At 35.2% G+C, this 25,457-nt stretch overlaps 3 protein-coding genes across 4 annotated transcripts in view; 2 read left to right on the top strand and 1 right to left on the bottom strand.

Moving 5' to 3' along the window:
• LOC123554283 (uncharacterized) overlaps positions 1–7,121 on the top strand; it is a 92,406-nt gene extending 85,285 nt beyond the window's left edge. For both annotated transcript variants that reach the window (XM_053548279.1, XM_053548278.1), the window contains 6 exons: positions 760–1,017; positions 1,499–1,627; positions 2,240–2,324; positions 3,154–3,312; positions 3,640–3,708; positions 4,225–7,121. In XM_053548279.1, the coding sequence (XP_053404254.1) occupies positions 760–1,017; positions 1,499–1,627; positions 2,240–2,324; positions 3,154–3,312; positions 3,640–3,708; positions 4,225–4,385 (861 nt within the window). In that variant the 3' untranslated portion in view covers positions 4,386–7,121. The remainder of the gene's footprint in view (positions 1–759; positions 1,018–1,498; positions 1,628–2,239; positions 2,325–3,153; positions 3,313–3,639; positions 3,709–4,224) is intronic.
• Positions 7,122–13,194: 6,073 nt separating this feature from the next.
• LOC123555882 (E3 ubiquitin-protein ligase TRIM36-like) lies at positions 13,195–14,847 on the top strand. The gene has a single exon (XM_045346471.2). It carries the CDS (start codon positions 13,195–13,197, stop codon positions 14,845–14,847), a length of 1,653 nt encoding a protein of 550 aa, XP_045202406.2.
• Positions 14,848–22,145: 7,298 nt separating this feature from the next.
• LOC123555439 (E3 ubiquitin-protein ligase TRIM33-like) lies at positions 22,146–23,876 on the bottom strand. The gene is made up of 2 exons (XM_053547149.1): positions 23,219–23,876; positions 22,146–22,426 (listed from the first exon to the last, which is right to left on the bottom strand). Exons 1-2 carry the CDS (start codon positions 23,874–23,876, stop codon positions 22,146–22,148), a joined length of 939 nt encoding a protein of 312 aa, XP_053403124.1.
• Positions 23,877–25,457: the final 1,581 nt, after the last annotated feature.

The following is a 25,457-nucleotide window of genomic DNA, read 5'->3' as shown; positions in this document are numbered from 1 at the left end:
GAAACAAATATTTATCAGGGTAAGACATGTTCTGTCATCTGATTGGTTGTTTCTGAGTTCAGGTCTAAACCTGCTAAATTTCTAAAATGGACTGGTCCATCATTCAAATTGGGCAATACCATCTATTATTCGAAGGGGTGTTCATTGAAAATTTACTGACTGAATAGCAAACGGTGCAGACCAAGATCTGCCTGCACAGAAGTGCAAGCTGATCTTGCTCTGCACTAGTCGCAAAGGCAGAATCACTTGTCGCCAGCAGGCTAAATGTTAAAATGCTGAATTATGATGCAGGAGGATTTTAGTTTATTTGTACTCTGGCTTCAGGCCCTGTTCTCCCAAGATTTTTTGTCGTGTCACATCTAAACACGTATTTTATCTTGTTAGTACTGGAAATTACAAAGATTTTCTCTTATCTCCATGTCACATTTAAACATTTAGTTTATCTTGTTTGTACGGAACAGTTGATTGGCAGAAAGGTTCAGCTTATAAATTAACCGCTTTTTAAGAGACAGCGCTAAACACACTATAATTATGTGAATGTAAATGAAGCCCAGACATATTAAGTGTTTCACTGTAAAGCCTGAAACCTTTTATGACAATATAAAAAACCCCGTCAGATTAAGATAATTATCTAGAACTTGTACATGCCCATGTTTATATACCTGCTGTTGATACTAAGTGATATTTGCTTATTATAAATGCATAATCATAATTCTGAAACATGTTTCTAACTCTGTTGACATTTTTTTTGTGTTACAGGCTTGCAGACTTCTACAAGAACTTGTTGAAATTCCATTGGAAGGCTTCCTGCTTACCCCCGTCCAAAAGATCTGTAAATATCCATTACAACTTGCCGAACTCTTAAAATACACGCCCCCAGACCATCCAGACTATATGATGGTAAAAGATGCTTTAGCTGCCATGAGAAAAATTGCCACATTGATCAATGAACGGAAGAGAAAAATGGAAAGTATAGAAAAGATCGCAGTGTGGCAGCATTCTGTAGTAGACTGGGAGGTATGTCTTACTTAACTTAACAGTTATAGATAATTAATTTTGTATGGAGAAATATGCACAAGTTCTGCAGTCGAGAGATTGCACAAATTTAGAATTGTACTAAAATGGGAAAGAACAAATATATATTTCCGGATGCCTAAATAAAACCTTACTACATACTAGTTTACATTTTTAAAATAACCTTACTAAATACTAGTCTACATGGAATAACCTTACTACATACTAGTTCACACTTATCAATGATACACATTTGTTCCATAGGCTGAGTGTAATTGAATAAATCAGTTTTAATTAACTTGTAAATGGAAAGACTCGCATTAGAATGAGATAACACACCAAACATAAAAGTTTACACATCAGTATAAAGAAATATTGATTGTTCCATAGTAATATATATTTGAGTTTTTCATTGAAATATACAGACCTCTGTTTATTAATTAATACTTGAAATGAAGCAAGAAGACATTTTTGTACACTTTAGGGTCCTGACCTTCTAGAAGGGAGTTCTGAGTTGATATTGTCAGGAGAGTTGAACAAAATCAACACAGCTGGTTGGTCACAGGAGCGCTTTTTCTTCCTCTTTGATCATCAAGTTGTTTATTGTAAAAAGGTGAGTTTTAGTACAGTTTTTAGCCCTTACCCTGCTAAATTTCTATAATGAACTTGTCTGTCTATCAGTTTGGTCATTACCATTAACTGTTAAAAGGGGTGCTTACCAAAAAGATATTGACCAAATAACGAACAGTGCAGATCATAATCAGACTGCGTGGATGTGCTGGCTGATCATGATCTACACTGGTCGCAAAGGCAGAATCAATCATGTCCAGCATAATAAGGGTTGGGGGATTAAATCACTGGTAATGTTTCTACGTACTCTTATTGTTACATTATTATTGTTATATAGCATATATATATTTTTCATTTGTGACAAAAATTTTTATCAGTTTCATATTTGTAGAGTATTATGAATTTTCTTGAAAAAATGTAATAAACTGTTTTAGCAATGTAAGGGAGACAATTCAAAAATTGATTTGAATACTGTTTTAATTTTACATTTGTATAAGTTCTTATCAGACATCTTAATCTGTTACATTGAATTAAACAATAAATAAAATGTATTTAAAAGTATTTGAAATGCGTATTTTGTTTTTAGAGTCTTTAGATTTACTGGTAATAACTTGTATATGTTAATTTTATTCAGTTTTAAACATATATTTGGCAGGAGTTGCTCAAGCGACATGTATTCAGCTATAAAGGAAGGATAGATCTAGATCACTGTGATATTGTAGATATACCTGATGGAAAAGGTTTGTACTTCATTGTTTAACTTTAAGGTAGTTCTTCACAGTTAGGCTAGTGTGTGGTATTGATTAGAATCTGTATCACTTGATCAGTTAATAAATAGTCATAATTGATAAAAATCTTATTAATGTAGAAGATGGAAATATTTCTGTACTTCAAAGAAAAAAGATCAAAACAGTTGAAACCATATCATATATCAGTATGATATACAGCAAATGTGTGTTTTAATTAATTTAATCACACTGCATTGCTTATTTATAGTAAAGAATAAGTCACTACATCCTAATGGGGTTATTTATCTCTTAGTTGAATTTGAATTAACTAAAACAGACTTCTGCAATTAAATCTTTGGATTGAAAAGGGGCATTGTAAATACTGTGATATTGTAAACCATATTAAAAAGAATGGTACACAGACATCATTCTGTTTAAATCCTCCATCAAATTAAGAGTTTTAATTTTCTTGGATCAGTATCAGCAGTATGGTATATCAATATAATAAACACTGTATGGTATATCAAAATACGAACACATTGTGGTGTAGTAAAATACTAAACACATTATGGTATATCAAAATAATAAACACTATATGGTGTATCAAATATGAAACACAGAATAGTGTATCAAAATACTAAACACAATATGGTGTATCAGAGTACAACAAATACAAGAAATAGATATGTGGACTACTAACAGTGATGTTGTTATTAACAACTTATCTTCTGATTTACAGATGCTGTACTCGTATTGGATCAAATTCTACTATTTTTAGACACAAGTATCTCTGTGTGTGATTGATTTATGTATGACACATTTTGTTTTATGTTTGTTACAGATAGTCAGTATAATGTGACAGTAAAACATGCATGGAAGTTTCATGAGACACACAGAGATAAATGGTACCTTGTTTATGCCAAATCTGAGGCTGTCAAACAGTCATGGCTAAAGGCAATTAGAGATGAGAGACAGCGGGTGCTTGAAGATCAAGAAAATGGTAATTATTAATTTAGCTTTTACTGATTTATTATAGCTTGATGGTTTCATATAAGAATTTCAATTTGAGCTGCTGCTTCCAAGTCAAGCTGCTAACATATTAAAAACCACTTGAGCACTGCTGACTTATATTTCATGTCTGCATGACCTGTTTAGTTAGCTCAGTGGTTAAACCACCGTTAGTGAACAGGTTGAGACCGTTAGTGAACAGGTTGAGTTCAGTCCCATGCCAATGTTATTCTTGTGACTGATAATATTTTGATTGCAAATTCCTTGGATGCTTTTAACTGAAATAGACGATAATTTTTGTTTTCATTGTTACTTGTAGATTTTTGTGTCCCAGACCATTGGAAGCAAACTGTTTTAAACAAAGTCAGGTCCCAGTCACATTTAAAAGGTATGTAACTCTTTTGATTGATTGCATTTGAAAGTTGTTCAGCTAATGCTGTCCATCATTATTTTGTAACATGGAATTTTAAAAGTTTTGAAACTTCACAAGTATTGTTTTCATGGAAGTGCTTGATGTAGAATATAGGCTGTAACATAAACATTTGAAAGTTGAGGAAACAGTCCTTTAGTGTAGTTCACAAACATTTTGAGACTTTCTTAAATGCAATAAATACATGATAAGAGATAATTGATATGAAAGTCCATGTTTATTTTTGATTAAACAAGCAATGATTTAAATCTACCCATGTATAATGTTATAGTGTTTGATCAAAGACAGAGCAGCATAAAATACTGTAGATGATTGGTTACTTGCTGAAAAAAAAGCTCTTTGTCAGCTCCATCGTAAAATAATTCAACAAGACATTTAGCCTCTTTGATGTGTTTAAATTAATTAAAATACGCTTCTCAAATATATAAATTCTTAAACGATATTTGAAACACACATAAATAATCAATTTTTCAGACAAGCAGTCCGGAGGTCGAACATCACATGGACAGATTATGTCACAGAAAGACTTGAAAGACTTTACCTATGCTACTCTACCTCGTCATAGAATCTCACAAAAACATGATAAAAAGAAAGGCTGGTTTAAATTTGGAGGAGGAAAGAAATCTAAAAGATGAATTCAGCCTCAGTTTTTAGACTTTGACTTTAAATAGAGATATTGAAGTGTTCACAACAAACAGTGGGGAAGAGACATGTAGAGTACTGGGAAAAAAAGCAGCACCAAGAAATCTCATACAGATGGGATAGAGATATTTTACAGAAAATTGTGTTCTCATTTTTTCCTTCAAACTTGATAAGTTTGAGGATAAATCGACCAATGAAAATTTTATTCAAGGGGAACAATCCATCTTTTTTTGTATATTTGCTGAAGTTTCATGACAAGAGTTGTCTTGCGTTAGTGCAAAAAATGATATATACAGTGGTAGATTATTATCAGATGGAATTCCTGCAGTGTGAAAAGGTTTTAGAAGATATCAATTTTAGATAGATGGAGATATTTTCAAGAATGTCTGTGAAGACATTCACTGGATATGTGCAATAATATGTACTATGCATGTGTTAATATGTTTAACATTAAAATGCATGCTTAGTTAAAATGATACATGCATAATTTCATGCCATAGTTGATATGGACCATTTCCTGACAGAAATATAATTAACCTTTATCATTCTCTAGGCAAGTGATTTAGCCTTTCTGACCAGTGCAGACCAGTGCAGACCAACATCAGCCTGCACGTCTGTGCAGGCTTATCATGGTCTGCACTGTTTGATATTCAGTAAATTTTTGATATTCAGTAAATTTTCAATGAACACCCATTTGAAAAATAAATGGTACTGCCCAAACTGAATGATAGACCGGTCTGTTTTAGAAATATAGCAGATTCAAGGTTAATATTATGGACTTTTCTGCTATAAGAAGGAAACCAGTTTGTCATAAACATGAAAGGCTTAAATGAATATATCTGATTTATATTTCTACTTGTCTTGATTTCATTTTCACAAATATTATACATTTTATTATAATGTTAAATGCAGATTTTAAAGTATAGTGATTGAGGTATATAAAATCTCTGCCATGGAGACCACTGTTTTTCTTCTAAGGTGGTTCAGTTCTTGAAATAAGAGACAATGGAAATGTTAAAAAGTTAAATGAAATAAATGGTCAGGTGGTCACTGCTAAAGTGTGGTCTAGCCCAGGTTTGACTGTATTGTTGTAAAGTTTTGTGCTCTTTCAGTCATTAAAAAGATGAAATACACTGAAAATTTTGAATATATCCTGAATGATTGCAGTACCAAAATTGTATTTTTACAGATGTTAAGATAGGCCTAACTGCTGATCTTCTTTTTTTCATATATTTTCTGTACTAGTCTATTTTTTGATGGATTAAATAATGAAAATATAGCTTTTGGTACAACAGATATTGAGCCTTTTAGAAATTGTTAACTTAAATCATGTTCTGTTTACCTTCGTGTTTGAGACTGATAGTTGACACTGGCTGCAGTGAAATTTGATTATAACAAGTAAGATGGCAGAAAAATCATTGAAAATTTGACCGCTAAATCTACAGTAGTAAGTCCATTCATTATATAAAAAGGATTCTCTTAGTATACTGAAAACTAGTGTGTTTGTCTGTGGTTTATTTGTTGAAGTATTATATTTGTGTGTCACCAGAAAGCCAAAATGTTTGTTCCAGTTAGTCCAGCGCAAGGCTATGAATGAAAAGGTAACAGGTTTAATCCAGATGGAAGGTGAATGTTCTAAACTTCTGTCACAGAAGAGAATATCATGTCATCATCTGTTCTTATAATCTTTTTCTGTGGTCAGATTCCCAGTTCTTTCTATGAAATAACCTAGTACTGAAATGGAATCTAGCAGAATGTGACATAACTGAGGTAATTTTGTCCATAATGAACAAACTGTTTACAGTGAATACATACCATTTTATTTTTAGATTGCCATTTTCCCTCTATTTTTTTTCCCACCTAAATGTTCAAGATCTGAAGGGCCTAATTTAGCATTACTTAATATATACTGTTCGTATGGTGATATATATTTTAGACATATACATGTGCATCAATATATACACTGCCAAATATTTTGTAATCATAATAATTATTATTTTAAGTTAACTTGAAATGTTTTACCTAAAACTGCTGTATATGGCTAATTTGATTGATTGATGTTTTCTGTGGTGTGGTAACACATTTTTTTCACATAGTTGAAATTGTAAATACTTAGCAGCTCATATTAAGCTGCTGCCAAATATGCAAAGCATATAAGGTGCTTCATTTTTCAGTAAATATTTAAATGGATAGTAATGTGTTACATTTTTCAGTAAATGTTTATTGTAAATGTGTCATGTAACATTTTTCAGTAAATATTTTTATGAATTGAAATTTGTTACATTTTTCAGTAAATGTTTATGTGGAATCTAATATGCTACATTTTTCAGTAAATGTTTATATTGAATGTTATGTGTTACATTTTTCAGTAAATGTTTATGTTGAATGTAAGATGTTACATTTTTCAGTAAATGTTTATATGAAATGTAACGTGTTACAGTTTTTTTGTAATATGTTATATATTTTTCAGTAAATGTTTATATGAAGTGTGATGTATAACATAATTATGTAGTTTAATGTGAAAGCTTATTTATTATTTCGTTTATTTGAAATCTAAAGTTGTTCCTATATCGTGGATTATGTTGAATCTATGCCATGGATTATGTTGGAACATAAGCTGTTTTTTCTGTGTATTGATTGTGTAACATTTGTACCTTATGCTGTTATGAGAGAAGATACTATAAAAACTCAAATCCAAACAAAAATAAATGAAAAAATATACAAGAATATATGTTTTCAGAATTATTCATTCCCCATACTGGAATTTTTAACCATAGTACAGTATATTTTCCTATCTGATTCTGATCAGTAAGGGTTACCAATCACTTTGGACTCTATGTTGTTATATTTTCTGGTCCTTCAAGATCATGGGGCACATTCAGTTTTTAGCTCACCTGAGCCAAAGACTCATGGTGAGCTTTTGTGACTGCTCAATGTCTGTCGTGCGGTGTGCGTCGTCCGTAGTCCGTCCATCAACAATTTATAAAAAAATCTTCTTTAAAACCATTGGGTAGAATTACACCAAACTTCATAGGAATGATCCTTTGGTGGTCCCCTTTCAAAATCTTTCAAAGAATTGAATTCCATACAGAACTCTGGTTGCCATGGCAACCGAAAGGAAAAACTTAAAAAATCTTCTTGTCCAAAACTGCAAGTCATTGGGCTTTCATATTTGGTATGTAGCATCATCTAGTGGTCCTCTACCAAGATTGTTCAAATTATCCCCCTAGGGTCAAATATGGTCCCACCCTGGGGGGTCACATGGTTTTCATAGACTTATATAGGAAAAATTTTGAAAGTCTTCTTGTCCAAAACCACAAGGCGTAGAGCCTTGATATTTAGGCTGTGACATCATCTAGTGGTCCTCTATACAGATTGTTATGCACCAGGGGTGAAAAGAGGCCCCGCCCCGGGGGTTGCAAGTTTTACATAGACTTATATAGGAAAAACATTTGAATATCTTCTTGTCTGAAACCACAAGACCTAGCCTTTGATATTTGGTATGTAGCATTGCCTTGCGGTCCTCTACAAAAATTGTTCAAATTATGCCCCTTGGGTGAAAAGCGGACCAGCTCCAGGGGTCCCAAAGTTTACATTGACCTTTATAGGAAAAAACTTTTAAAATCTTCTTGCCTGAAAGTATAAGGCCTAGGCCTTTGATAGTTGGTATGTAGCATTGCCTAGTGGTCCTTTACCAAGATTGTTCAAATTATGCCCCTGGGGTGAAAAGAGGCCCGCTTGGGGTTACTTGTTATATGAGTTATATTGGAAAAACTACTTCAAAAATTATCTGATCATATTTCCTAGACTGTTTAATTAAAATTACCTGATGTCCCAAAGTAGGGGTCATTTGACTGTGACCTTGACTTACTGACCTACTTTCTTGTTTTTAGCTCACCTGAGCACAAAGTGCTCGGGGTGAGCTATTGTGATCGCTCACCGTCCGGCGTCCGTCCACACTTTCCTTTAAACAACATCTCCTCCTAAACTAACAGGCAAATTTTGATGAAACTTCACAGGGATGTTCCTTGGATGGTCTTCTTTAAAAATTGGTCAAAGAATTGAATTCCATGCAGAACTCTGGTTGCCATGGCAACCAAAAGGAAAAGCTTTAAAAATCTTCTTCTCAAAAACCAGAAGCCCTAGAGCTTAGATATTTGGTGGGAAGCATTGCCTAGTGGACCTCTACCAAGTTTGTTCAAATCATGACCCCGGGGTCAAAATTTACCCCGCCCCAGGGGTCACTTGATTTTACGTAGAAAAATCTTAAAAAATCTTAAAAAATCTTCTTCTCAAAAACTAGAAGTCCTAGACCTTAGATATTTGACATGTAGCATTGCCTAGTGGACCTCTACTAAAGTTGTTCAAACCATGACCACGGGGTCAAAATTGATCCCGCCCCAGGGGTCACTTGATTTTACATATGAAAATCTTTAAAAAATTTCTAAAAATAAACCAGAAGGCCTAGAGCTTAGATATTTCACATGTAGCATTGCCTAGTGGATCTCTACAAAATTTGTTCAAATCATGACCCCCGGGGTCAAAATTGACCCCGCCCCAGGGGTCACTTGATTTTACATAGGAAAATCTTAAAAAATCTTCTTCTCAAAAAGCAAAAGCCCTAGAGCTTAGATATTTGACATGTAGCATTGCCTAGTGGATTTCTACTAAAGTTTTTCAAATCATGACCCCGGGGTTAAAATTGACCCCGCCCTGGGGGTCACTTGATTTTAAATATGAAAATCTTTAAAAAATTTCGTAAAATAAACCAAAAGGCCTAGAGCTTAGATATTTCACGTGTAGCATTGCCTAGTGGACCTCTACAACATTTGTTCAAATCATGACCCCCAGGGTCAAAATTGACCCCGCCCCAGGGGTCACTTGATTTTACATAGGAAAACAATACGAAGTATGGAGAGCTATCCTACTCTGCCCGGCGTTGGCGTCCTTCCGCATCTGCACTTTGGTTAAAGTTTTGATGCACTTTCAGTTTATCTCAGTTATTATCCCCCGCTGATGAAATCGGGAGGGGGGTATTGAAATGGCGTTGTCCGTCCGTCACATCCGTGCGTGCGTCCATCCGCAGCCATTTCTCAGTAACTATCAGGTAGAATTTTATGAAACTTGAAACAAACATGCACCAACATACTGCGATGATGCCCGTCAAGTTTTTTTTTTGATTGGTCAATTTTCCTTAGAGTTATTGCCCTTGATTTATTGAAAAATACCACAAAATGTCCGTCCACAGCCATTTCTCAGTGACTATTAGGTAGAATTTCATACAACTTGAAATAAAGATGCACCAATATACTGCGATGATGCCCGTCAAGTTTTTTTTTGATTGGTCAATTTCCCTTGGAGTTATTGCCCTTGATTTAATGAAAAATCCATGTCTGAAGCCATTTCTCAGTAACAAGCTGGTAGAACTTCATTAAACTTCTTTCATTCTTTTTTCATGAACATTTATTATAAACATGTGAAGTTGTGTACCCACACCTGGTCACCACCTTGCCTTGGTCATCCCCTCCCCCCCCCCCCCCCCCCCCCCCCCCCCCCCCCCCCCCCCCCCCCCCCCCCCCAAAAAAAAAAAGAATATTTTTTTTTCATTCCTTTTTATTACTTTTTTTTCAAACCTTGATCAACATGTGATGTTTTCTACCCTCACCCAGTCACCCCCCCCCCCCCCCCACCACCACCAATTTTCTGTTAAATTGATTTTGACTAATGAAATTATTTGCCTCTAAAGTAACATCCTTAACTTTTTGCCTGATATATTGTTTTGCCATTCCTCACCACAAACCCTTTCGGCGGGGGATACCAATTCATCGAATTTGCTTGTTACTTAATGCATTTGATTCAAACTGAAAATAGTTGTTCAACATCACTCACATCATATGACACAAGAGCCATAACTCTTGCACCAGTATTTCGTGAATTATCCCCCCTTTTTATTTAAAATTTCAGGTTAAAGTTTTGGTGCACTTTCACTTTATCTCAGGTATTACTAAATGGATTTGATTCTAACTTAAAGTAGTTGTTTCACATCATCTCCCACATCATATGACACAAGGTCCATAACTCTTGTACGAATATTAAATGAATTAGCCCCCCTTTTACTTAGAATTTCGGGTTAAAGTTTTGATGCACTTTCTCTTTATCTTTGTTATTACTTGATGGATTTACTTCAAACTTAAAATAGTTGTTCCTCATCATCACCCAAATCAAATGGCACAAGGATCATAACTCTGGCACCATTATATCATGAATTATCCCCCCTTTTACTTAGAATTTCAGGTTAAAGTTTTGGTGCACTTTCACTTTATCTCGGTTATTACTTAATGCATTTGATTAAAACTGAAAATAGTTGTTCAACATCACTCACATCATATGACACAAGAGCCATAACTCTTGCACCAGTATTTCATGAATTATCCCCCTTTTTATTTAAAATTTCAGGTTAAAGTTTTGGTGCACTTTCACTTTATCTCAGGTATTACTAAATGGATTTGACTTAAAGTAGTTGTTTCACATCATCTCCCACATCATATGACACAAGGTCCATAACTCTTGTACGAATATTAAATGAATTAGCACCCCTTTTACTTAGAATTTCGGGGTAAAGTTTTAATGCACTTTAACTCTATCTCAGTTATTACTAAATGGATTTGATTAAAACTTAAAATAGTTGTTCAACATCATCACTCACTTCATATGACACAAGGGCCATAACTCTTGCACCAGCATTTCATGAATTATCCCCTCTTTTTACTTATAATTTCAGGTTAAAGTTTTGATGCACGTTCACTATATCTCAGTTGTTAATGAATGGATTTGATTCAAACTGAAAATAGTTGTTCTACCTTATCACCCACATCATATGACGCAAGGTCCATAACTCTGGCACCAATTTTTCATGAATTATGCCCCCTTTTCCTTAGAATTAAAGGTTGATTTTGATGCATTTTCACTATATCTCCGTTATTACATAATGGATTTGATTCAACGTGACACAAGGTGCATCACTTTTGCACTAATATTTCATGAATTATGCCCCCTTTTTGCTTAGAATTATACTTATTTAATGTTGTGATACACTTTATCCTTATCTCTCTTATTACTTAATAATTTTGACACAGACACAAGCTATTGTCCAATATCTTCATCCACATTGGAGTCATTCAACACTCCAGTGACACCTCCAGCTTCATCAAATATGCCCAGTTTCACTATCCAGCATCGTAATAGTCGAGCACGCTGTCTCCTGTGACAGCTCGTGTTCACTCTGTTGTTACTGAATGGATTTGAATCAAGCTTAAAGTGGTTGTTCCACACCATTACCCACACCATATGACACGAGGTCCATCATGCTGGCATGTTATGAGTTTATGCCCCCTGTTAACTTAGAATTTCAGGTTCAAGTTCAAGTTTTGATGCTCTTTTGCTCAGTCTCAGTTATTACTAAATAGATTTGATTCAAACTTAGATATTACGAATTATTAGTCACATGATATGACACACTGTGCATTACTCTTGCAGAAATTTTCCATGAATTATGTCCCTCTTATAATTATTTAATGTTTTGATACACTTTATCATTATTATTACTTAATACTTTTGACACAGACTTAAGCTGTTGTCCAATATTTTCATCCACATTTGAATCATTAAACACTCCAGTGACAACTCCAGCTTCCACAGATGTGCCCAGTTTCACTATCCAGCATCAAAATAGTTGAGCGCGCTGTCTCCTGTGACAACGCTTGTCTATAATAGATTTCAGCTTAGCCAGTGCTAGAGGGTGTGAGGGGTATTGCATATTTCATTACCTCTCATGAACAGACTAGACCATACCGAGTGTGCTTTTAAGCTCACCTGTCACGTAGTGACAAGTTGTATATTTGTGATCGTCCGTCGTCCGTCAATTTATTGTGAACACGATAGAGACCACATTTTGCGATCACTTGCGCACAGCTTTTATTGGCATAATATTTCGGTCCCTTTCGAAAACTGGCCAGATCACAACGTGGGTCTCAGAGTTGTGGCCCCTTAAAGGACCAACATTTGCTTTTTTTGGCTTTTGCAGCCATATAGAGACTTCATTTATGGTTTGGTTTGATACAAACTTGCAAAATATTTTTAACAACAATAGATCTTGGATTCAATTATGAATCTCAGGAAATTCAAATCATTGAAGAGTTCCATGCTTGTTGAGTGACACTCGGGTACAGTTTTGCTATTTTGTGAAAAAACGAAATGGCTAGGCCGACATTCCATTAATATTATGTAGTTCGGTAGGACCTATTAAATTGACATTGTTCCTGCAACGAGATTATTGCAGGCTGTCCAAAAAAGTGCAAAATTGATGATTTTGGTGTGTTATTTAATACCCAAGTCACACATACGGCGCGGATAGCTATGTCTAACTACGGATAGAAACGTAGTAATCCGTATCGATCCGTACCTGAGTCGTACGGATTGGTACGGATTGATACGGATTACTACTTTAAGGTACGGTGCAGGTACGGATCGATACGGATTACAACGTTTCTATCCGTGGCTAGACGTAGCTATCCGCGCCGTATGTGCGACTGGGGTATAAGATTTTAATAGATGGGGTACAACTTCCGTTTTGATAACTTTGCAAACTGCAAACTGAAGACCAACATAACGCTTATCTTGAAACCTCATAATCTACGCTACTGATTGTATCTATATATAACTTTGTACTATTGTCTTCTATTCTACCCGGGTCAGGACTGTTTAAATGATCACTTATCTCAAATATCACTGATAAACGCAAACATGGCTGACAGTGTGAAAGGGAAATTAATATTCAACGAATATAAATTTTCGGCAAGAAAATCTAGAAATACGCAAGGCTGTGACAACTGTTTTGATGAAGGTGTTACAAAACAAGCAGAGGGATTTTGTATTGATTGTCAGGACTACCTGTGTGGTGACTGTTTCAGAGGTCACCGTCTTCCACGACCAGTGCGTCATCACAGACTATTGGATAAAAATGAAATGCCAAAAAGAAAGGTGTCAGTGACTTTATCTGAGCACTGTATTAACCATCAGGGTGAAACACTAAATTATTACTGTGACACTCATGATATCGTTGCCTGCACTTTGTGCATATTTCAGGAGCATCGAAATTGTACCGACATCTGCACCGTTGTCGAAAAAGCAGACAAAATTAAAGAATCTGCTTCATACAAAGAGCTATGCATGAAATTAACAGAGGCAGGAGAAAGGATTGGTAAACAAATTAAAGAGGCAAAATTAAAAATAAACATAAACGAGAAATCTAACGAAGAAGCAGTTTCAAGCATCGACAAATTTCAAAAGGAATTAAATAAGAAAATTGATTCTTTAAGGAATCAGATGGTAAGAGAATCAGAAGACTTGCAGAATGGAGTTCGTTTGAAGATGAATGAAGGCGAAGAAACGGCAAAAAGAGCAAAAGGGGAACTTGGAGATCTACAAAACGATATCCAATTTCTGGAAGAAGCAAATCTGCATAGTCAGCTCTTTATAGCCGCAAACAAAGCAAGCAAGCAGCACAAAGATTTAGAAGACGCATTAAGACAAATGGAAATTAAAAAAGAAATAAAGAAATATCGGTTCATTCCAAATCAAATACTCATCAATCTGATGCAAAATGTGGATTCGCTTGGTGAATTATTTGTTCAAGACATAGACAACCCATCTGAGCCTCCTCAAAGTTTTTACGAAAATTATTTGGAATACGGTTTTCGTAAATGGTTACCACTTTCAGAAGCCAGCATCATGGTTCTTGATCATGTTCAAAACTGCATCTGTCTCGTAGAAAAAAGTGAATTAATTGAGATGAAATTAACATCTAGGCCATGGGACATTACCACTGTAGCAGAGAACCGTATTGCTGTTACGATGCCAAATGAAAAGAAAATCAAGATACTGTATGTATCTGATAACTTTTTGGACGAGAACAGAATAAGTGAAAAGCAAGATATCGTGGTTGATTCTCGCTGTGAAGGGATTATATGTGCTGAAAACGATATGTTCGTTACTTGTTCCAGACCAGCAAAGGTATTACGTCTTGATCTGAATGGTAGTGTAAAACAGGACATATCATCTGACGAATTTGGTGTAGCGTTATTTAAGCAACCAGCTTATATTGCTTATCACGGAAAAACAGATACACTTTACATATCTGACAGACAAGCATCCTCGTTTATAGCTATGACAAGAGATGGAGAAATCAAAAAGAAGTACGAAAACGTGATGGAAATTCCCATCGCCATTGTTCCGGAAAAAGATACTCTTCACGTTACGGGACTGCTTGAAAATGGACAAAGTCGTAAATTCGGCTTCCTCGAAATATCCATTGATGACGGTGAAATAAAAATTTCTTCTCCAGCAGACTTCAGAGAGTTTTTGCAGATAACTGCATTGGCATTTCAAAAGAAATAAGAAACATAGACAGTTTTCATTTTCACGCCTCCAGAAAACAAATCTGCTATACCCGCACTGGAAACGGGCGCTCTACAACTCGGCAGCATTTTAATTAAAATGTCAAAAATTGCTAGGTAAAAATGAAGACATGCTTGTTTTATTGCCAAATATGGACATATATTTGAATCGATTTTGATATTTTATGTAGGAATTACAATGACTTCTGATCTCACTAACAAAAAAAAAAAAACAAAAAAAAAAAAAAAAAAAAAAATCCAAAAAAAACCCTGAATAATATCCTATATAATATCGTCAAAGCAGAACGTTAACATTGAGGGAGATATATGTTCTTTTCATGTAGTATGAAACATTTTAAGATTGTTTATTACTTCGTTTATTTGAAATATAAAGTTGTTCCTACTTCGTTTATTATTTTGGAACATATGCCATGGATCATGTTGGAATCTATGCCATGGATTATGTTGGAACATATGCCATGGATTATGTTGGAACATATGCCATGGATTATGTTGAATCTATGCCATGGATTATGTTAGAACATATGCCATGGATTATATTGGAACATATGCCATGGATTATGTTGAATCTATGCAATGGACTATGTTGGAACATGTGCTGTTTTACTGTGTATTGATTGTGTAACATTTTCTCTGTATGCTTTTATGAGAGAAGATACTATAAAAACTCAAATATAAACGAAAATGAATGAAAAAATATACAAGAATATATGTTTTCAGAATTATTCATTATTCCCAATAGTGGCAGTTTTAACCGTAGTACAGCATGTTTTCCTATCTGATTCCGGTCAGTAAGGGTTACCAATCGCTTTTGACTCTATGTTGTCATATTTTCTGGTCCTGCACATTCAATTATTTAGCTCAACTATACGAGGTATTGTGAGCTGTCCTACTCGACCCGGCGTCAGCGGTGGCATCGGCGTCCTGCATCCGCAGCTTGGTTAAAGTTTTGATGCACTTTCTCTTTAGCTTTGTAATTACTAGAAGGATTTGTTTCAAACTTAAAAATAATTATTCCTCATAATCACACACATCATATGTATAAGGGGCATAACTCTCGCACCAATATTTAATGAATTTTCCCCTTTTACTTTGAATTTCAGGTAAACATTTTGGTGCACTCGCAGTATTACTAAATTGGATTTGATTCAAACTTAAAATAGGTAATCCAAATCATCACTCAAATCATTTGACACAAGGTCCATAACTCTGGAACCAATGTTTATGAATAATGTCCCCTTTTTACTTAAAATTTCAGGTTATTAAAGTTTTGATGAACTTTCACTCTTACCATCCCTATTATTGCCAATTGTGTTTGATTCAAACTTAAGATGGTTGTTCCATATCATATGGCAAAAGTTCAGTTTTGATACTTTTTAACCATATATCTTGTTACTGAATGAATTTGATTTAAGCTTAAAGTGGTTGTTCCAAAACAATACCCACACAATATGACACGAGGTCCATAATACTAGCACCAATATGTTTGAGTAATGTTCTCTTTTTACTTAGAATTTCAGGTTCAAGTTTTGATGCTCTTTTGCTCAGTCTCAGTATTACTAAATGGATTTGATTCAAACTTAACTTGGATAATACACATTATTAGTCACATGATATGTCACATTGTGCATTACTGTTGCAGAAATTTTCCATGAATTATGTCCCTTTTATACTTATGTAATGTTTTGATACACTTTATCTCTATCTCTGTTATTACTTAATGTCTCCTGTGACAGCTCTTGTCTATAATAGATTTCAGTTTAGCCAGTGCTTTAGGGGTATTGCATATTTCATAACCTCTCATGAACAGACTAGATCATACCGAGTCTGCTTTTATTTTGCTGGGTCGTGTTTTATGATTCCGAAGGATCTTCTCAGATTTTAATGATATTTTGCTGAAGTCAATTTCAGTATTAAAAAACAGTCACTGCTTGAACATTTGGATACACCAAAATACATTCCCTTATCCATACCCTGTCCATATCTGTACATTGAACATGGATTTACATTCCATTTTAGCCCCACTCCACTATACTAAGTATACTAAGAGCTATCCTACTCACCGTTGTTTTGGTGTCTATAATATGGTTAAAGTTTGATGCATTTTCACTTTATTTCTGTTATTACTGAAGTCTTGATGGATTTGCTTTTAAACATAAAATAATTCTTGTCATCCTCGCCTTTATCATGACACAAGGGTCATTGCTCTAACACTAGTATTCCATGAATCAAGTTTTGATGCACTTTCACCCTATTCCTGTTATTATTACAGAATGGATTTGATTTAAACATAAAATAGTTGTTCCACATCATCACCCAACTCATGAGCTCGATAAAGTCGCCACCTTTGGCGGTTCGGTGTATGTGCGTTCTAGCGTGCGTCCGTCCGATTTTGTCCGGACCATAACGTTGACGTGCATTGACCAATCTTGTTAATATTTGGCATGCATGTTAACCTCAATAAGAAGACCTGTCATGCGCAAACCCCATGTTCCTGTCTCAAAGGTCAAGGTCACAGATGAAGGTCAAATGTTAAATTGAAGTTTGTCCGGAGCATTTCTTCTTCATGCATGGTGGGATTTGGCATGAATGTGCACCATTATGAGCGGAGTGTCATGCGCAAGAACCAGGTCTCTAGGTCTAAGGTCAAGGTCACAATTGACAGCTGGCGGGCTCGACATTCTGCCCGTAGGCATACTTGACTAGCTCAGATATTTCATGAGTTATGTCCCCTTTCTACAGCCAAACCCGTATTAAGCAGCCAGCAATAGAGTGATACAATCTGGCTGCAGGTTGAAACTATGAAACAGTATTTTATTTATAAATCTTTCAGTGCGTTATATCTGCCCAATTCTTAGTCGGAGACGTGTTCTGAAAACTAATTGGTTTTTAGCAGATTTTTAAAGTCGGCCATCGAATCATTTTCCCTAATCTTGATTAGAAGGGAAGTCCAACGCAGAGTTCGAAAAGCTCCGCTTGTCATACATCACGGTTCTAGTCTCTAGTACAGCACACTGACAATGTCTTGTTACAATCCGTGCAGTCTGATCAAGATCTGCGCTGTTCGCCATTCAGTCAGTATCTTTTTGGTAAGCATCCCTTTTAACAGTTAATGATACTGTCCAAATTGAAATATGGACAAGTTCATTATAGACATTTAGCAGGGTAAGGGTTATTTCAGAATCAGACGACTTTTAGAATATAAGCTTGCCGTTGCTACATTATCATTGCGAGAACATGCCCCTCTTGCTGACGTGTTATGGACCTACGGCATCGACCTATATTGGGATTGATATAGTCCCTCATATATTTTCATAATTAATACACCAATGTACTTAAGTTTGGTTGTCTCAAAAGGTAAAAGCATTCTCGAATATTTCTACTTCATAACATAAAGTCATTCAATAGCGCAATCATATTACGCGCTTGAAATTGTTAAAGATACAGACATATTTATGCACATCTTTTGACAATTTGTACACTGGACAAGAAAACATAAAAAAGAACAGTTCGAAAACCATATAATTCATATTTGTTTATAGAGAAGTTTCTCGCGAAGAACTTCTGTACAAAACGACAATTATTACAGTGTGTACACTCCATGTTAAAAGAGAAAAAAGTACTTTATCTTTTGGCTTCTAATGACAACTTTCCAACACGTTATGGTCAATACAAATAACAAATGCAGTACGTGACAAAATACAATAATTAGTACATAAAAGATAAAAAGGTATAGGTCTTGTTTATTATAGTATAACCCCTATTGAAAGGGCCAGCCAATTTGACTTATGAGACATCTTTTATTGTGCGTACCAATTACCTCCCAACTTCTACCACTTTGCCAGGCGCCAGGCGGATAGAAGTCGGTAACCATTCATTTAACTAGCTCGCGGCTCACGAACCGGCCATTTCGGAATGAGTCCCATGACAAACATCCCCCGGACGAACGCTCCCCATGGGGCTCGAACCTTCGACCTCCCGATCCCGAGGCGGACGCCTTAACCACTGGGCCACGGTGACCGGTTACATATTTAAATGACTTAAAAACATTGTTGCTGTAGGGAAAACACTTAAAGGTGAATTACATTACCTGATGTTTTCTTACTTTAAGACTGTTTTTCACTGGGCATTAAATGGTAAAACTTCGCTAAGGAAAACATGTTCAAATATTTACATAACCATTCCGGAGTTTAATCTGGTCTTAATTCCTGCAAAAGACATCTTTCAAAATTAAAGATATTCGATTATTTCCCATAAATCTACAGATTTAATATCAAATTTCAGTTTCACAGAAAAAATTGCTTTGTGTCAATTTTACAGCACCATAGCAGTATATCCACAATAGTATTTAGAAGTTAAACATTGTCTTCAGTTTTTAGTCTTACCTTTATTTTAAGATTTTGACCCTTGCCAATTAGCATCCAACGCTGGCAACTACCACCTATTACCATGTTTGCAGGATAAAACAGAGCGTTATTCTGGTGTTAATCAAAAACTAGGGTATACTATAGTTAGTCTCAGAATTGAAAATACAACTTTAAATGGAGGACAATGCTGAAAAGAAGGCTCATATGCCTAAACTACGTTACTGTCAAATGCTGCGGACTTTTGCACCAGATTCTGAAGCCGCTATCTAAGTATTATGTCTTGGAGCATCTGTTTTCTGTCATGCTTCATTAAATTCGTCTGCCTGCAGTTTGTGTTATAGAATTTACCATTTAGCTTACTGTTTTGTAGGATATGGTGCATGTTTTTTTAACTTTGGCTTTTGGCAGTTTCTGTGATATACATGCTCCATAACCTCAGATCCCCTCTCTAAATTCCATCTGTTTAATTCTGCCGAATGTTTTCTCGTTTAGTCTATTTTGTTTTAGATATATCAGGTAAATAGTCAAGGATACATGTCCTTTTTGTTGGACTTAGCATCACAGCGACACAATTATTGGTTATATGGCGACTTTCCAGCTTATGATGGTGGAGGACATGTTTTTCTATGGCACATTGTGATACAATCAGTGCAGCAAAGTACTTCATGTTTTGTGTGTAAAACACTCTTCAGTGTCAGACACGACATTCAGAGCCTCGTTACCACCTTTACAGTTACCTTCGAGCCAGATATTCCATCTGCACCTTCAACCAGTGAAAGATTCTTATATTACGCAGTATACCTGCTGACCTTCAGTAAGACAGGAATCACAGCTATGGTCGAAGTCCTTTGCCGAGCCTAATAATACTAAGTTTAAGTGGTCGGTTACTTGACACCCCCATACTTCCAGGTCAGGATTACTTTGAAACAATGATTGCCAGGCTTATAATTACGTAGAGTCTTTCGAAAATATCCACGTTTCCGGTTTACAGATTAGTGACGGACAGGAATAACCAAACTTTTGTTGAACCAAATATGAACTGCCCTCTTGCAAGATGATATATAAAAACTATTTTAAAGTAAATTAACGCCGTTACATTATTTTGTAAATGTCTGTTTTCTTTTTTTTTTTTGTCATTCAAAGCACAATAATTTATATTTCGAAGGGAACAACCAGACAGGCGAATCATATATAATATGTACACTCAAATAAAATTAATTTAGGTACAAGTAATTATTTTGGAAAGGAATCAATACAATGCACTTTACTCGTCTGTCTAAAGCAATTTGAAAAAGTATTAAATATTCAATATTAACAATGAGACATAATCTTTTATCACTGAAGCAACCATGCGCTTTGTTTACTTGCAAAAGTTATAAACAATATATAATGACGTGTACATATCATCCAATATATTACAACACGCATTGTGGCAAATATCTTTAATTTGATTATGTTAAATGATAAATTTGGCTTTTCAAACCGAACCTGCAAAATTTTTATTTATTTATTTTTTTTTTTTGGGGGGGGGGGGGGGGGGGGGGGGGGGGGGGGCGGCGGTGATAGGGGACCGCGGACGGCATGTCAAGAAATTTACCAAGTTCCTGACAGTTTGCATAAAAACACAAAACGATGAGACGAATACATTTCATTAAGAAAATATTGCATTTTGTAACATAATAGCATCAAAATAATATTTGATATCTGATTACTTAGTCATAAAAACATCATTCGTAGTCTGTGAAATATGCGAAACGCTCCTACTACGTTGGTCACGCAGTGCAATGCTTAACATATAAAACGAATGTAGATACATTTGTTACACCATATTAACAAAATTGTACTTAACCCTTACCCTGCTAAATTTCTATAATGAACTTGTCCATCTTTCAATTTGGACAGTACCATTAACTGTTAAAAGGGGTGCATGCCAAAAATATATTGACTGAATGGCGAACAGTGCAGAACATGATCAGACTGAACGGATGTGCAGGCTGATCATGATCTGCACTGGTCGCAAAGACAGAATCAGTCATGTCCAGCATGATAAGGGTTAAGTTAACATAATGTAAGAATTTTGATATTGTATACACGTTGCCATCTGTTAAAACAATAATTATCTGTTGTGTCCTTTTAAAAAGTATACCTGTAGAGATACATCTTTTGCCTGCACTGTCAATATTTCAGTTAAATTTAGACATGTTTCAAACTTTTAAATTTGAGTTCTATGCTAATGTAACCAATCACTTTTGTCAAAACAAGTCGTAATAATTAGCCAAAGGCGTGATGCAATATTTAGATCAGTTATCATTTAGATAGATTTACTTCAATATATTGTTAAATTTTGGATGAAAGTCTAATCATACTTTCATCACATTTAATTGATCATCATCCTCATTATCTGAGAATAAATAAAACGCAGGGAAGACGTACCCCCCTTATGAGTAACAATTCCTTGCAGACGGGGTTTGTTTTCTACAAATGGAATCATGACCCGATATACATATAGGAAGAAGTTTTATATTATTTTACATATCATCACAACACCTGTCTATCAAAGTATTCGAATTAAAACTACGTTTACCATCTAAATTAAATTGTACGGTTCATTCTCTGCCTTGTAGGGAATAATTTGTAATTTTATAAATATGACAACACGTCATTTATTCTCGTAACTCGAGATTTATGATTTTTAATTCTCTTTAATCCATTCCGTCTTATAAATGAACAAATATAACGAGTACGAATAATATCTGAATGTATATCATTTTGTATAACATTTTGCATTCGAAGTGATATGCAAATCATCGTTCATAATACAATGTGATCAGAGTACCACACTTGATGTCCCTTTACATAGATTACAGTGCTAGTTTGACGTGCTCGTTTACTTCTCAATTCAAAATACTATCTAACAGTTATGTGAAACAAGGAACCTCTTCAGTACATCACAGTTTGAGCACCCCAATAAGACTTCATTTCTGTTTTTATTGAAGCCGATACAGCATGGTGACTCTACACTGTCTGCAATTTTCTGTTTTTGTTTCAAGTTCCCTGATACTTTATAAATGACTTTGTTAGCACTGGAACACAACAGCAACGATCCATCATCTAATACCAGCATTCCTCTGGGCAAACCAAGATCCTTGTCCGTGAGTGCAGCACGTACCTCACCTTTCAATGATATACTTACTATGGAATTATTTGTACAGTCAGTTACATATAGCAGCTTCTGATCCCGACAGAATGCAATTTCGTATGGAATTATTTGCACTGTACCAGACAGGTGAATTGTACTTTTGACATTACCTTGTAAATCTAATATCAGTACTGAATAAGGCTCATGGCATAGCACAAATAGACTATATTCGTGGCAAATTATACCATAACGATATTTTCTAACATTAATGCTACGGATGGTTTTCAGTTGGTTGATTTTTGTCATGATCATCATAAAGATTGCTTTTTGATATGGTACTGTTACTGCAATCTGGTCGTTGGAAACTACTGTCACACCCCACGGCCCTGAGTTTAGCTGTATTTCGTCATTTACAACGTTTTTCTGGATGTCCACAACTTTTACCTTACAGTTATTTTGGTCAGAAAGAACGACTTTTTCATGTGAAAAGACAGCACAATCTTCGATACTACATTGCAGAGTATCTGTCTCCGTTCTAACATTTACGTCCTTGTCAACTAGATATTGTAACGTATTTGCCTTTCCAGTCAAGACTGAAGTTTTCGCGATCTTTGACAATTTCCCAATATCTTGCTCTGACAAAATATTGTTAAAATATTTATTGCGTTCAAATGTATAATGTATATCTGACCTCTCTAAGATTGCTTCAGCTTCTTTTACTTCGTCTAACTGCAGTTTCGTTCTTGCTTGTTTCAGAGCTATAAATAGCTTATGATTTTCCTTTGCCAGTTTGCTAATGTGCAAACTAGATTGTAATTGCTTGATATCTGTAGAAATTTTGCTACAGCTGGAAAAGACAGTCTGGATCTTCTGCTTATCCTCGGATATCTTTTTGCTCCTGAATGTCTCTATTTTCTTTTGTAGCGTATCTAGATGGTCGTTTATTTCTTTTCGAAACTTTACAATTTCTCGAAGTACCTTATCATGACAAATGTCGATCTCCTTTTCTTTAGCTGTAGCTTTCTTCATGATAAAATCTAGATGATTGAGTTTCTTCTCAAGGGTTTTCATAGTTTCTCTGTATTCCTGACTGTTTCCCACATCTTTACATTTGTCAGGTATATAGTCAAGTTTACATGTTCTATGATCCATGGTCATACAATCGCTACAGCCAAGAACTTCATGCTCTGGGCAGAAAAACTTGACTAGTTCCTCTGTTTGAGTGGAACACTTTTCAGTGCTTGTATCTGAAGAACTGGCCACAGGTTTTTGACTGTCTACTTTATCTTTTTCTATCAGCTGGTGATGTTTTAGAACCTTGGTCTTTTGGTGATATCGAACACAATTCTTGCACAGATATTCCTGACAGTCGACGCAGTAACGAAATGCTTCGATATGCTGTCCTTCTGTAAGACATGGCTCACAGCAATGGTCAAATTCCTCTGCCGACCCCCTTGATACTGAGCCCCGGAAGTCGGCTGCTTTCCGCCCCGATACTGCCATGTTAATTTAGACCGATCATTGGTCTATCCTGTGAAATATATTATAGTACATTAATATAAACAACTGATATTTTCAAAAGAAAGCATTTTATTTTCAATTTACTAGTCTTCCGTTTGCAGATTACTAAGCTGACGGAACTTATGTATCTTTTACAAACTATCATATGAATTTACTATCTATTGGGACGAAAGTGATTTTTTTTAAATTTTGGGATATAATCTTTTTTAACAAATCTCTACAATAATATCAGTTAACAATTGTACAAAAATAGTATTTCGACAATTATATCAACATCCTTTGAGGATGAGCAAATTCTACAAAGACACGACATTAATTTTGTCGATATAAATAGTAGTTTCTGTAGAAATAAGGTCAGTAATTCTGTTCGAAAATCTGATTCCATGGTGTAGTCGAAAGAAGTCCGAAGTAAACATCCTAATTTTCCGAATTTTATGCGCAAATTCGTTTAGAAAGAGTGCTTTAATAACACTTTTCCACTGCTAGAATACATTCTGCATGAAACGAGACGGTTTTCATGTTTATACATCCCATATATGGCAAGTTTTGCAGATTGAAACCGAAATTCTGGGTTTATTGTGCTGTCAAGAGCAAATATACCCAATTTTTAGGGTAGCAGGCTACAACTGACTGGCTTTTCACCAGGCACTATTCAACCCCATATTTTCTTTTCATTTCTTTCGTTAATTTATGATAAAACTTTCATAAAAAATTGGTGTATGAAAAAGTGATGTTCTTTAAAGATACGTAAATGCAACCTGAAGTTGTCGTTTGTATATGAAAAAACAAAGAAGGATTTAAATTAGTGACCTTCAACATCAAACTCTTAACAATGCTGGAAAGCACAAGTTGTTTAAATTTAATTTTATTGCATGGTTGCAGCAATTTTCTTTTGATCTTTTGGACATGGTAAACATAGTAACACACACAAGTAAGAGTATGTGTCTAAACACCTTTTCCACTATTTTGTTTAGTATGAGGGTCTAACTTAACAATATTTTGATAATGGTACTTTGCACTACCTGAAAGGATGCGAACAATATTTCTTTTTAAATACGGCAATTATTCTAGTAGTCTTCATATTCAGATATTCCCAGTTCATCTGTGGTCTCTAGGATTGGTTTGACTTAACTTACCAAGCTTTGAAAAGAAATAAATATGTCTTTATGTACAGGTGGTCTTAGTGCACAGGGTAACATTAACTCAGAAATGAAAGAAGTGAATGAAGTTGCCATGCAGTACAAAGTCCCCTACTGAAAGGCATGAAAAAGAAATGCTCCGGACAAAGTCATTCTTGTATTTGACCTTTGACCTCTAAGTGTGACCCTGACATTAGATCTACGGACATGCTTCTTGCGCATGACACTCTGCCTCATGGTTGTGAACGTTTCTGCCAAGTAATATCAAAATCCCTTCAAGGATTTTTGAGTTACAGACTGGACAGGAAAAAAAGCCCATTTGACATTTGACTTCCGAGTGCAACCTTGACCTTTCAGCTAAGGGCCTGGATTTCGCGCATGGCACATTTCTCATCCAGAGAAATAATTGTGCCGACTGATATTT

Source organism: Mercenaria mercenaria, chromosome 7 (assembly GCF_021730395.1).
Source record: "Mercenaria mercenaria strain notata chromosome 7, MADL_Memer_1, whole genome shotgun sequence".
In the NCBI taxonomy this organism is placed as follows: Eukaryota; Metazoa; Mollusca; class Bivalvia; order Venerida; family Veneridae; genus Mercenaria; species Mercenaria mercenaria.
The sequence above is the reverse complement of the archived record's forward strand: the minus strand, read 5'-3'. Positions and strand labels throughout refer to the sequence as shown.

What these genes read in the sequence shown, in the direction of transcription:
- LOC123555882 (XM_045346471.2), top strand. Translation starts at nt 13,195, where the DNA reads ATGGCTGACAGTGTGAAAGGGAAATTAATATTCAACGAATATAAATTT.
- LOC123555439 (XM_053547149.1), bottom strand. Translation starts at nt 23,876, where the DNA reads ATGGCAGTATCGGGGCGGAAAGCAGCCGACTTCCGGGGCTCAGTATCA. An exon ending in CCAGACTGTCTTTTCCAGCT is followed by an intron (nt 22,427 to 23,218) that starts GTAGCAAAATTT and finishes ATAATTCCATAG; the next exon opens with TAAGTATATCATTGAAAGGT.